Below are 13,657 nucleotides of genomic sequence, written 5' to 3'. Positions count from 1 at the left end.
GTGATAAAATGAGTATGTGTGAAGTCTATTGTTGCACCCCACCCCAATCTCAGAGGGGTGCAAGATTCCAGGGGTTCCAGGCACTTACCCAGGGTCCAAGTTCCCTTTGGGAAATGAGGCACAGTGGATACTGTGGTGTCTTTATGATATATGGTTTATTTACACACATATACAACCGAGTCTATGATGGAGGGGTTCACAGCATTGACACTTCAAGACGATCTTGCTTCTCCCATAGCTGTAGCAGTGGATTCCAACAGAGATCAGCCATCATGCTCTGACTCTCTCTCCAGCCTGCCACCTTTTTTTCTGTTCTCATCCTGAAGACAACTCTAAAACTCTTGTTGAAACTCCCCTTTTGTCTTCTAACTCTGAGTTCAGGGAAAGGCCCCTCCAATTTGCCATCTGGCACAGAGCCCCCTCTCTTTGGCTTTCCTAATGGCTCATCACCTTTCTATTTTCTCCTAATGGCTCATCTCCCAGTTGGTTACCTCATCAGGAAACTGGCCTGAACATTTGCTGAATCCAGGGGTTCAGTGTCTGGCACTCAGAAACTCATAACACTATTTTTGTCATCAGTGAGTTAGGACAAGTATGTTGTTAAGCCATCTGTGCAGAGCCTATTCCATCTGACATTGCCCATTGTTATTTATTAACCTTATCCTGTCAATTTCAAACCTTCCAGTCAATGTGTTTAACAAGTGGAGGAGCTCATAGAACTAGGCACAGTAAACAAGGCTTGCTATATCCTTTAATGCTGTGAGATAAAGAGTCAGTTTATTGTAAACTGTGCTTACCCCTTACCCAGTCTCATCTGATGGAAACTATAAATCGAATTAATCAGTTTGATTTGGGGCACAATATATATGATTGTTTTGATTTGAATTGGATTTTTTAAAATTTAAATCAGATTTTTAAAATAAAATGCTTTTGGGGGGGGGGAATCTTTCTAAAGATACTTTTCTATTTAAGTTACATTATAGTCCAAAGGCTATTCATCAGGGGGAAGTATTTATTAGTTAAATTTTTCATGTGTGCTAAAACTCAGTCTAAGTTTTTTTGAGAGCCAGCAGATAGCAAAACTTACACTGAGAAAACAAAATGGCTGCAGGAGAGCAGCAACAAGAGAGCAAGACAAGACAAGACAAGTCTGCTGGGCTAGACTGAGAAAACGGCTGTGTGACTTGGCTCCTTTATGGAGTCAGCCAGAGCCACGCCCATCTCCCAGGTCACATGCAGGGGGAGGAACAGGAAGTTACACTGACTGGATGTCCCCCTGCCTGTGCCCACTCTAGGGAAATAAGGAATGTTGCATTTGACTGCACCAATGGATTACATCCCACAGTGACAAGTTTTTTTCAGGTCCACCTTTGACCTTCCTTGGTGTTGTTCTCCAAGGCAATGGGAGGGAGCGATCAGCTGGATCTCGTTCAGCCCATGATGGAAGCATATATTCTCTTGTTGGTACTTGGTGTTGCTAGGCAACAGCTCCCACTCAGGTCCTCTGACACAAAGAAGTGGATCACTCCACATCTGCTATCAGGAGATGCACAAAGTGCCAACGACCTTGTTAAACCTGAAGTTTTCATTAAATAGAGGTGGACAATGTTGAGAACATAAGTTAGCCTTTCCCCATCCTGACTGGGAGCTGCTGGCCAAAACTTTTGGAGGGTCCTTGATTGACACAAGGAGAGTCCATTTGGATCTCTCAGATTGAGGATTCATCTTAATCCAGGATTATCCTGAACCAGTGTTAGAAGGTCCTATTTAATCTCAAAATAGCATTTTCTTCTTTTGTGTGTGTAGAACACAATGCACCTGTTTCACCTGGAAGAAACAATCTGACATTTTTTGGTGTGTGTGTGTGTGTGTGTAGTATTTTTATTAATTTTCACAAAAAAACAAAATCATTGCCTTAAAGAAAAGAAAACATAAAAGAAAACATTTAAAACAACTGCATACACAGTCAATATTAAATCCACATTATGGGATTACTTGAATTGACTTCCCTCCCCTAGCTCCTTTTTTGTATTATCTTCAATCATGCATGTCAATAAAATCTTCATCTCTAATTACCTCCGTATCTAAACATTGTCTATAACATTACACATTATTTTCTTTTTTAAAAAAAATCCTGGTAATGTATTAACTTGCGCCCGTTGCTTTTGACATTGAGCTGTAGAGAGCATGTTTGCCACACAAATTTGTCTGAGCTCGAGTGCGAAAGGAAGTCATTTCAAAGTGAGCTCTCTCTCTCTCTCTCTCTTTGCTCCTCTGAGTCATCAGAACAGCCCCTTGAAGAAAGGGATTCCATCTCATCTCTGCACTTGGCAGCGAAGCTTGAGCGCTGGGGTGAATCAGTTGGCGGAGGCACCCGTGTGGAAATGTTGCCCGCTAGCAGCTGCGAATGATAGCGTGCCACTCTAGATCTGCATCAGGGACCTAAAGATGGCCTCGGGCAAAGCCTGCGAGAGGGCAAGAGGGACAGGGACAAACCTCCCAGGTCCAGCCACAAGCCTCGAACCGATTCGTCCCTTTCCTGACTGTAGGCTCACCATGTCCTTTCTGATCACGGGGTGGCAGTCATTAACCACCGTGGGCTGTTTGCCTCCTTCCTCCAGTGAATCGACAGGCGAAGGAACTTTGGAAACGGAGAAGCCTGTAATAGTTTCTGATTGCCAAACCGGGCCTGAAAGAAATATGCTCTGGCAGGCAGGAACTCCTGCAGCCTGCCTAATCTCTCTCTCCCCCCCCCCCCCATCCCTCTATTTACCATAGTGGAATGAGTAGAAAGTGGCAAGCCAAACAAACAAAAAATCAAAAGCGAGTGGAAATATGTGGAGGATTACTTGATTAATTAAAGAAGGTATAAAAACAGAATTGGCAATTTGTCTAGAATGAGACGCATAAGGGAATATACAGATGGATAGTATATTATATGACAGATTGATGCATTTGCTAGATGGTGGTATTGTATGGTGAGGAAAAGTAAGAAATGTTAAAACGTAGAGGGAAACGATATACAAATGACGGGGAGTCATTGTTTTTATTTTTCATTTTTTGTTGTTTTTTGGGGGGTTATTGGTTATCTTTTTTGTGATTGTGTTTGTATTGTATAATTTGCATTTTTCTTTGTTGTATATTTGTGTGTGAATGTATTCTTTTAAAATATTTTGAAATAAAGATTATTTAAAAAAAAACAAAAAAGTGGCAAGCCATTGAGTGCTCCTCAGTGAACGTTGCCTTTCCTGAGAAGTAAATTTATTCTTTATTTTATTATTTATTCAATTTGTACACCGCCCTGTACCCGGAGGCCTCAGGGCGGATCACAAACAAGACCACAACATATAAAATCAAACCAAAACCAATATCTCAATAGTAACCCCCCCAAAAAAGCCACATTCTAAAAAGGGGGTTGGATGTCAATGAGATCAACCCCTGGTTAAAAAGGAACGTTTTTGCCTGGCGCCTAATGGTGTATAATGAAGGCACCAGGCGAACTTCCCTGGGGAGAGCATTCCACAGATGGGGAGCCGCTGCAGAGAAGGCCCTGTTCTCATATTGCCAACCTCCAGACCTCTCGAGGAGGAGGCACACAAAGGAGGGCCTCAGAAGATGATCTCAGGGTCCAGGTAGGTTCATATGGAAAGAGGCGGTCCTTGAGGTATTACGATCCTGAGCCATTTAAAGCTTTATAGGTCAAAACCAGCACTTTGAATTGGGCCCAGAAACTAATTGGTAGCCAGTTCAGTTGGACCAGGATCGGTGTAATATGCTCAAACCATCTTGCTCCGGTGAGCAACCAGGCCATTGAAATCACTGTTGTTCACAGAGCCCATATCATTGCTGGGACAGGTTTAGTAGACCAGTGTTTTTCAACCTTTTTTGGGCAAGGGCACACTTGTTTTATGAAAAAAATCACGAGGCACACCACCATTAGGAAATGTTAAAAAAATTAACTGTGTGCCTATATTGACTATATATAAAGTAATTCTCTTGAATAGGAATCAAATAAACACAATTTTTCCCACGGCACACCAGGCAACATCTCGCGGCACACTAGTGTGCCGCGGAACAGTGGTTTAAAAACACTGTAGTAGACAACTGGTCACACTGATTGCGAGTCGAAGGTAGAGATAGGGCAAAATTTAATTAAGTTTGCATTTGAAGGCAAACCTACCTAATTTATACTTTTCAAAACAATACATGCACAAAAACAGAGCCATCCGTCAAAATTTGCTCTTCTCCACTCTTCTGCAATGCAGTTCTCCAGTTAAGCAATGTCTGCAAAAACGCACTACCTATATTAGGGATGATTGCTTGCAAAAAAAATGTGTATTTCAGGTAAAATTGCATAAAAATGTGTGTATTAGGAGAAATTTGGATTAAAATGCTGATGAGTTTTTATGAATACTTTCAAAAAAATCACAAATGAATGTGGAAATGTAGAGAACTGAACTTAGGACTGGAAAAAATGAGAGAAACTGAGATGGGTAGATTTGCCAATCCCTAGGATATACTAATGTTTTTGTGAACCATGATCCTAAAGTTAAAGATGCAAACAGAGAGACTGAATAATTATCCCACTACATCCTGTTGCTTCGTGTTTTTAATATACAATCTGCACATATTCATTTTGAAAGCAAGTAGAACTAGCAATAGGTATGTCTGCTGTTTGGACCATGACTATTTTCAGATGCCGATACACCTCACCCATTTTTGGAAAATCTGAATATCAGCAGCCAATGGAAGTGATAAAAGCCTATGCACACATAGGAACACCACGGTTGAGTTCTGAAACACTTTATATACTCACAAAAAGCCTTTTCAATCCTGAAACCACAATTGTGAAGTTCGTTTATATTGCTTGTTTCACTGTCAGTGTAAATGACCATTTGGTTTACAAAACACTTGTGGAAAACATCCTGGTGGATTTATTTCTTCTTCTTTTTTTAAAGGAAAGTCACTTTTTTATTTCAGCTTTCTGTATGGGCATTGCACCATATTTTTCTTTGAAAAAGCAGACACCGAGGCCACCTTGTGGTTAAACATAAGTACTTCCAGTGCGTTTTTCCCCTTTAAAAAAAAATGTTTAGGGGTACTCTCATTTTGACTCAAGAAAAATCATTATTATATAGTTAAAATCGGGGAAAAATAAATACAGTAAATGGACAGAAGTACAAAGACTCACAAAATGTTTAGGGGTATGCGTACCCCTGCGTCCCCTCAGGAAAAAAAGCAACGAGTAATTCTAATTGAAAGCTGAAAACTGAACCTGAATTTTAAAATCCAATTTTTGTATTTCTGTGGGCTTCTCTATTCTCCCGGATAGGTTAAGGAGTGATATGATAGCCATGTTCAAATATATAAAAGGATGTCATATAGAGGAGGGAGAAAGGTTGTTTTCTGCTGCTCCAGAGAAGCGGACACGGGGCAATGGATTCAAACTACAAGAAAGAAGATTTCACCTAAACATTAGGAAGAACTTCCTGACAGTAAGAGCTGTTCGACAGTGGAATTTGCTGCCAAGGAGTGTGGTGGAGTCTCCTTCTTTGGAGGTCTTTAAGCAGAGGCTTGACAGCCATCTGTCAGGAATGCTTTGATGGTGTTTCCTGCTTGGCAGGGGGTTGGACTGGATGGCCCTTGTGGTCTCTTCCAACTCTATGATTCTAGGGTCTGAAAGTGTATTTTGCCACATTTAAATGGCCTTTCTCATGATTGGTTGGGCTCCATTCTGCACCATCTATGGGAGAAACCCTGAGCTCCAATCTGCTGGGCTGAGGGGCTCAGGATGAGATGAATTCCCGGCTCATTGAAAGGTACGTGGGGTATTTGAGGAAAGGCACTTGAGGAACAAATGGCTCAAATACTGGGGACTTCATTGAGAGTAGTTGGGAGATTCTTATTCCCCACTCAGAGCTAAAATCCCCAGGATGGTTTAATAACCAGTCCTTCTTTCCAAGAAGGTCTGGGAATTGTCTCTGTGTAAGGGAAATAGCCCCCCCCTAAGAATTATCAGCACTTTACAGCCCCCCAGATTCTTGGGGGGGGGGGCTGCAACAGTTTAAAGTGGCCATTCAGAACCAGTGCTTTTTTTCTTTTAAAAATGTTTAGGGGTACTTTCATTTTGATTTGAGGAAATCGCCATTTTAGAGTTCAAATCGGGAAAAATAAATACAGTAAATGGACAAAAGTACAAAGATCCACAAAATGTTTAGGGGTATGCACCCCCCTTCGTCCCCCCCCTGAAAAAGCACTGTTCAGAAGTAAGTCTTACTGAGTTCTATGGGGCTTACTCCCAGGTAAGTTTGTATAGGATCCTTAATGTAAATACATTAAGCTGCTTTTACGGTTACTTGCAATGAGTGGTACAGTGGTACCTCAGTTGTCAAACATAATCCGTTCCAGAAGACCGTTTGACTTCCGAAACTTTCGACAACTGAGGTGCAATGGCTGGTCGGCAAATTCCTTTTTTAAAAAATGGAGAAACACTCCTTGGAAGCCGTTCGACTTCTGAGGCGCGTTCGAAAACGGAAGCATTCACTTCTGGATTGCCGGCGTTTGGCTTCCGAATTGTTTGGCTTCTGAAGTGTTTGACAACTGAGGTTCCACTGTATTCAACTAGGTTTTACTCAGACCTATTAAGAAGCCTAATTTTGTAACGTTCATTAATTAAAACATGTCTGCTCTGAGTAAAACTTTGCTGACAAGCACCCAGTGTCCCCACGGATTTTTGGGCCCCCATCAAAACCACACATAGGTACAATTTGTGTCTATAGGCCTGGGGGCGAAATGTACTGCCGAGCAAATGAAGCGGCATTAAAATATACGTATCTAATGATCGACATCTCCCTCCTGAATGGTTTTCATTTTTCACTACTGAAATGAATCAGTCGTTCGGAAAGAGGGAGGGGGGGAGAGACAATTACATAGACTCCCCATCCCCAACTGGCCTACTAAAGAAATCAGGGTGACAATGACTTTTCCTCCAGAAAACTTTGCTCTCCCATTTGAACCGGAGATCCTCGACAAGATCGCTTCTGCCGCTTTTATGGAGATAGCGAGAGAGGAGCTGGAGCTTGTCAGCAGATCGTGGAAGATTCCTTTTCCAGAAGCACAGGAACTCGTAGATCTGCTCGGTGAGATTATCAGGGCACTTCAGTTTAATAAACGGAAGAGTACTTCGGTGGAGAGGCAGACAGAGAGCGAGGCAAGAAGCGTTATCTTCCGACAGCTCGTGTGACAGCCAGTACAGTAAATTGTCCCACAGTTCATCTGCGAGTAAAAATATTAAGACAGTCATCATCAAATCTTTATTACGGTCATGGACCAGCATAAGTAGGGTGGGGTACAATCATTTGCAATCTGTAAAACGTTTCGGAAAGCTAAAAAGTACTAAAACAGAAGGTATATATAAAAGACTATAAGAATATGAAAGAAACGAAAAGAATCTAAAAGAAGGGTTAGAAGCATTAAACGGATGTGGAAGAGCATAAAAGATTAGTAAATAAAAGATTATATCAATTTAGAGAGCAGTCTGATGTTAGTGTTCATTAAATCTAGCTTGTGGCTAAGGGTTTTGTTTTTTGTTTTGTTTTAAAGGCACTGAATCGTATTTTAAAGGATTGAAGAAATCATAAGCGTAAAAGGTTTGAAGGAAATTAAGCCCCTTTGCTTCTTGAAAGAAAGGGCAGAGCAGGCGGATATACAAAACCGACATGGCGAGCGACAATCGCACAACTGGCATTTTTGCACAATTCTTTTTTGGTTGCTCGGCTTTGCTGTGGTGGACCTAACTTAGATCAGGACCACAGTGGGAACAAATGGTTAAAACCTGTTCCCCTGTCTCCCCTCAGTGTAGTCCTGATTCATATTGACCCCCTGCCCTATCATGGCTGCTATTTACTAAACAAACCACAATCACACAATAGGCAGTTGCACAATCATCACCTCTGTTTTCAGGGCCACTGCTGCATCACCTGTGCAAAGTGCTGTTTGAAGTCGCACAGGAAGAAAGAAAAACAGGGGATAATGGAAGGAACCTCCTGCCTGCCATTTTTCCTTTGTAAAACATGCCCTCCTCTGGCAGCTATTTTGCAGCTAAGAAGCAGCAATGAGGGACTCAGCTATACAGCTGCAAATAAAGCATTTTAGGTGCATTTTATAGGGACGCGGGTGGCGCTGTGGGTTAAACCACAGAACCTAGGGCTTCCCAATCAGAAGGTGAGCTCCCGTTGCTCGGTCCCTGCTCCTGCCAACCTAGCAGTTTGAAAGCACATCAAAGTACAAGTAGATAAACAGGTACCACTCCGGCGGGAAGGTAAACGCCGTTTCCGGGCGCTGCTCTGGTTCGCCAGAAGCGGCTTAGTCATGCTGGCCACATGACCTGGAAGCTGTACCCCAGGCTCCTTCATCCTAATGGTCAGGGGTCCCTTTACCTTCACCTTTGGGTGCGTTTTAAGTGCATTATACAAATGTGATACTAGATGGCGATTGTGAGCTTACAGCAAATTCAATATACCGTATTGGCCCGAATATAAGACTCACTTGCAAATAAGCCGCAGCTTTAAAATTCAAGGCTTATTTGCGGGTGCGGCCCACCTCCTGGCACTACCACTTTGAATGGGGGCAGGGGGGGCCCACCAGCGCCAGTGCTTAGTTCCGAGCGTGCTGCACATCGGCCTCCCGGCACTACCTCCCCAAGCTGGTACCAACTGCCCCTGCCCCCTGTTTAGGGAAATAGTGCCGGGAGGAGGGTGTGCAGTGATCGGTTCCAAATATAAGCTGCACTTTAACTTTTCACAGTAGGAATTTTGGGGGGGAAGTGCAACTTATATTAGGGCCAATACGGCATATATATTTTTAAACGCTATTTTAAAAAGCGTTTTCACAGCGTTTTTTATATGCGTCTAGATTCCACCTACGACTTGACGACACAAGCTGAATGAATAACATGGCACCCAGCCCTGAGGCTAAAACACTATGAACACTGGGAATGTGAACCAGAATTGTGATCTACCCTTCATTATATCCTGTTGCTACTCGGCTAGTATTCAGACCGTCCTTAAATTCACAGGTTATGATTTCAGAGGAAACATGCATGAAAACACGGCATGCCATTTGCTGGGGTGGGAGGAGAGATGGAAAGGCCTGGGAAACACCCAGAAAAATAGGGGGCGGACATGGTTTTTTTCATTTTTTCCCCAAAGCCGTTTTTTCCCTGGAAAAAAATGAAAAACAGAACAAAACAATAACTTGATATAGGTTTTTTTCATTTTTTTCCAGAAAAAGAGCTTTGGGGAAAAAACCGGGGGGGGGGGGTGGCATCTGGTCCTGTCCCCCCCTCCATTTTTTCTGGGTTTTTTTCCCCCAGGCCTTCCCATCTCTACATGGGAGTAGGGAGTCTTCTTACCTGATGAATCAGTTGAGATTATTTTTGTGCTCTGCGGACGAACGATAAGCTTTTCCCTCTGCACAAGAAAAGGTGTTCAGAGAGGGAAACAATAATTACTGAGGGATCAGAGGAACAAACGTGAAGAAAACAATAGTCAGCATTGCTTTAGCAAAGGAGATGGGGGCATCTATGCCAAATACCAAAAAACTAATGAAGAAGAAGAAGAAGAAGAAGAAGAAGAAGAAGAAGAAGAAGAAGAAGAAGAAGAAGAAGAAAAGTTTGGATTTGATATCCAGCTTTATCACTACCCGAAGGAGTCTCAAAGCGGCTAACATTCTCCTTTCCCTTCCTCCCCCACAACAAACACTCTGTGAGGTGAGTGGGGCTGAGAGACTTCAAAGAAGTGTGACTAGCCCAAGGTCACCCAGCAGCTGCATGTGGAGGAGCGGAGACATGAACCCGGTTCACCAGATTACAAGTCTACCGCTCTTTACCACTACACCACACTGAACACTTGCTTCACCCCTATCTGGACAGGGATAGCCTAACTACTGTTGTCTATGTTCTGCTAACCTCAAGGTTAGATTACTGCAGTACGTTATAAGTACGGCTGCCTCTGAAGATGGTTCGGAAACTTCAGCTGGTGCAGAATTCAGCGGCCAGGTTGCTCACCGGAGCAGGATGGTTTGAGCATATTGCACCCATCCTGGTCCGACTGCACCGGCTACCGATTAGTTTCCAGGCCCAATTCAAAGTACCAGTTTTTACCTATAAAGCCTTAAACGGCTTAGGACCTCAATACCTCAAGGACCGCCTCTTTTCATATGAAGCTACCTGGACCCTGAGATCATCTTCGTGGCAACACGAGAAAGGGCCTTCTCTGCAGTGGCTCCCTGTCTGAGGAATGCTCTCCCCAGGGAAGTTCACTTAGCGCCTTCACTATATATACACCTTTAGGTGCCAGGCAAAAACATTCCATTTTTAACCAGGCCTTTGGTTGATCTGATTTACATCCTATGCCCTTTTCAAAATGTTTTTTTGGGGGGGGGGTATTGGGTTGTTGTTTTTATTTTTATAAAGCATTTTGTGGTTTGTATAGCTTGGTTTTATTCTGTGAACCACCCTGAGACCCCCGGGTATAGGGCGGTATATAAATTCAATAAAGAAAAACAACAATAATAAATAAATTCAGAATGTGGTTAAACAACTTACTTTGGGCAAGGTTAGAGCCAATTTGCAGAGAAGGTCTTCCTTCTGGTGGTCTTCAGGCAAAAGAGGCTGTTCCCAGCTTTTAGCAATCGCTTCTTTGCTCACTTTGTAGAACAAGGCGGTTCCTTTGTAATGGGGTGAGCTGTAATTGCCAAATTCATCCACCTCCTTGATTTGGAGGTCAAGGCGTGGCTTTCTCTGCACATGAAAAGTAAGCTTGTAGCTTTTTCCAAAGGCCACCCCATCATCTGAATATACGCCACGGGGAAGAGAAAGTTGGGGGAAGGAGATAAAATTAAATTGATGCAGCGGATCAGTATTTACAAATGTTGTATGCTTGATTTGTTAGCACACAAAATGCACCTCCCCCAAACCCAAATATTAATTGTTTTCTCATTGGCTGTAGCTCCCTTCAATCATTCTCTCCCTGGTGGACAAACGTCATGACTGCTCTCCTTCACCACCACCCACACATTCTGAAGGAGTTGTATGAACCTACAGCTCCTCCCTTCTTTAGAGGACCTCTATGGGTGGATATAAACACAGGCGGAAAAAAATGCTATAAATAAGTCAGGAATTAGATTGTTTTAACAAAATAAAAAAATCCTTATGGAAAACCGTGTTTTGAAATTTCCTGCTCTCTGGCTCCATCTGGTGTTGTGTATTTATAGTGTGTTCAAATTGCTGTTTCTTTGCTAATATAGCTGTTTCCTAGGTGTAATAATAATAATATTTATTTATTTATACCCAGCCCATCTGGCTAGGTTTTCCCAGCTACTCTGGGCGGCTTTCAACAGAACATTAAAAACAGAATAAAACATCAGAAATTAAAGAAGAAGAAGAGTTTGGATTTGATATCCCGCTTTTCACTACCCGAAGGAGTCTCAAAGCGGCTAACATTCTCCTTTCCCTTCCTCCCCCACAACAAACACTCTGTGAGGTGAGTGGGGCTGAGAGACTTCAAAGAAGTGTGACTAGCCCAAGGTAACCCAGCAGCTGCATGTGGAGGAGCGGGGAAGCGAACCCAGTTCCCCAGATTACGAGTCTACCGCTCTTAACCACTACACCACACCTAAACAAGGCTGCCTTCAGAGGTCTTCTAAAAGCCAGATAGTTGTTTATTTCCTGGACATTTGATGGGAGGGCGTTCCACAGGGCGGGCGCCACCACTGAGAAGGCCCTCTGCCTGGTTCCCTGTAACCTCACATCTTGCAGGGAGGGAACTGCCAGAAGGCCCTCAGAGCTAGACTTCAGTGTCCAGGATGAACAATGGGGGTGGAGACGCTCCTTCAGTACTGGACCGAGGCCATTTAGGGCTTTAAAGGTCAGCACCAACACTTTGAATTGTGCTCAGAAATGTACTGGGAGCCAATGTAGATCTTTCAGGACTGGTGTTATATGGTCTCGGTGGCCACTCCCAGTCACCAGACTAGCTGCCGCATTCTAGATTAATTGTAGTTTCTGGGTTACCGTCAAAGGTAGCCCCATGTAGAGCGCGTTGCAGTAGTCCAAGTGGGAGATAACTAGAGCATGAACCCCTCTGGTGAGACAGTCCACGGGTAGGTAGGGTCTCAGCCTGCGTACCCAATGGAGCTGGTAGACAGCTGCCCTGGACACAGAATTGACCTGTGCCTCCATGGACAGCTGTGAGTCCAAAATGACTCCCAGGCTGCGCAGCTGGTCCTTCAGGGGCACAGTTACCCCATTCAGGACCAGGGTGTCCTTCAAACCAGCCTGCCCCCTGTCCCCCTGTCCATCTATTTGTGTGCTGTGTCCATTCACATGCAACCCAGACATAAGGCGTGTAGGGCAATAGGGACAGGGTTAGTTGTGTGGCCCCATTACACACACCCCCTCTCATTTGTTCGATATGTGTGCTTACCAATACCCTTCAGAACGGGCCATTTATATGTAATGTAGCTGTGCAGCAGAAAACGGATTTACCTGAAGCATGAATGTTTCCGCTAAATCTAAAATAAACCTGCTCCCCTTCTTTCAGTTTGAACTGCTGAGAGGGATCAGGGGGGCCAGAGAAACCCTCCTCCCGCAGACCCTGCAGCTCCAAGTTCAGTTCCTTGGATGGAACGAGCAAGACAGCGATCTTGTACGGATCTTCTTTTTTCCGATAGAGCACCACTTTCACCATCGTGGTGTAGATGTCTTTCTCCATATTTCTAACAAACTGCACCAGATGTGTGTTATCCACAGAAGAGGACAGGCGAAGGATAATAAAGCTGCATTTTTAAAAAAAGAGAGAAAGAAAATATCTGTGCGTCTGAAGGTGTGTGTTCTTGGGCTGAAACAAGCAAACAAAACGGTCAGTTGTGATCGATGCAGTTTTAATTTGCGTCAAGCCACTAGGAAAACCGTTTCACTATGTTCAACCATTTCATTGGTGCAATATTATTATTGTTGTTGTTGTTATTGTTGTTGTTATTATTATCATCATCATCATCATCATCATCATCATCATCTATATATGGCCCTATAACCAGGGGTCTCAGGGCCATTCACAGAATAAAATCAAAACATAAAACCATAAAATACATAATAAAAATAAAAACAACAACCAATAGCCCCCCCCCCAAAAAAAACCACATTTCCGAAGGGCATAGGATGTAAATCAGATCCAAGAATTAACATTGAAGAAAGCTACATCATTTGGGAGCGCACTTATAAATGACATCCTTAATCCCATTTAAAAATTAGACATATTCTTACAATAATCAAATACAGTACCTCCAAATGGCATGTTATAATTCTTAGAGTTAGTTCATAGGCCGGCATCCCCGGCTGCTACGTATACAAACTAGAACCTATACTTTGATTATCTGATACATATCTGTACGTTCTACCGTCTCCGTGTTTAAATATATTAAGAAGGGACATCATTCGATTAAAGAACATTATTAAAAATAAATAAATCTAAAGTGTGTCCAATACATGGTACATTGTGAATTTCAGGGCTGGTTCTCTCATGCCTTCATTCATTTTCTATAGCCTCATAGTGGTGACTTTCTTATGCAAATGGGAGCTGAGCCATATTTAGACATT

General features: G+C 43.0%; 1 protein-coding gene across 1 annotated transcript in view; it reads right to left on the bottom strand.

Annotated features, from left to right (window-relative positions):
• Nucleotides 1–6,925: 6,925 nt before the first annotated feature.
• Nucleotides 6,926–13,657, bottom strand: part of DTHD1 (death domain containing 1) — a 28,136-nt gene continuing 21,404 nt past the window's right edge. The window contains exons 7-10 of the mRNA XM_033160709.1: nucleotides 12,548–12,837; nucleotides 10,607–10,851; nucleotides 9,413–9,470; nucleotides 6,926–7,275 (exon numbers count right to left, since the gene is read on the bottom strand). Coding sequence (XP_033016600.1) covers nucleotides 6,926–7,275; nucleotides 9,413–9,470; nucleotides 10,607–10,851; nucleotides 12,548–12,837 — 943 coding nt within the window. The remainder of the gene's footprint in view (nucleotides 7,276–9,412; nucleotides 9,471–10,606; nucleotides 10,852–12,547; nucleotides 12,838–13,657) is intronic.

This window comes from Lacerta agilis, chromosome 9 (genome assembly GCF_009819535.1).
Source record: "Lacerta agilis isolate rLacAgi1 chromosome 9, rLacAgi1.pri, whole genome shotgun sequence".
Taxonomy (NCBI): domain Eukaryota; kingdom Metazoa; phylum Chordata; class Lepidosauria; order Squamata; family Lacertidae; genus Lacerta; species Lacerta agilis.
This window is presented reverse-complemented; position numbering and strand designations above follow the sequence as displayed.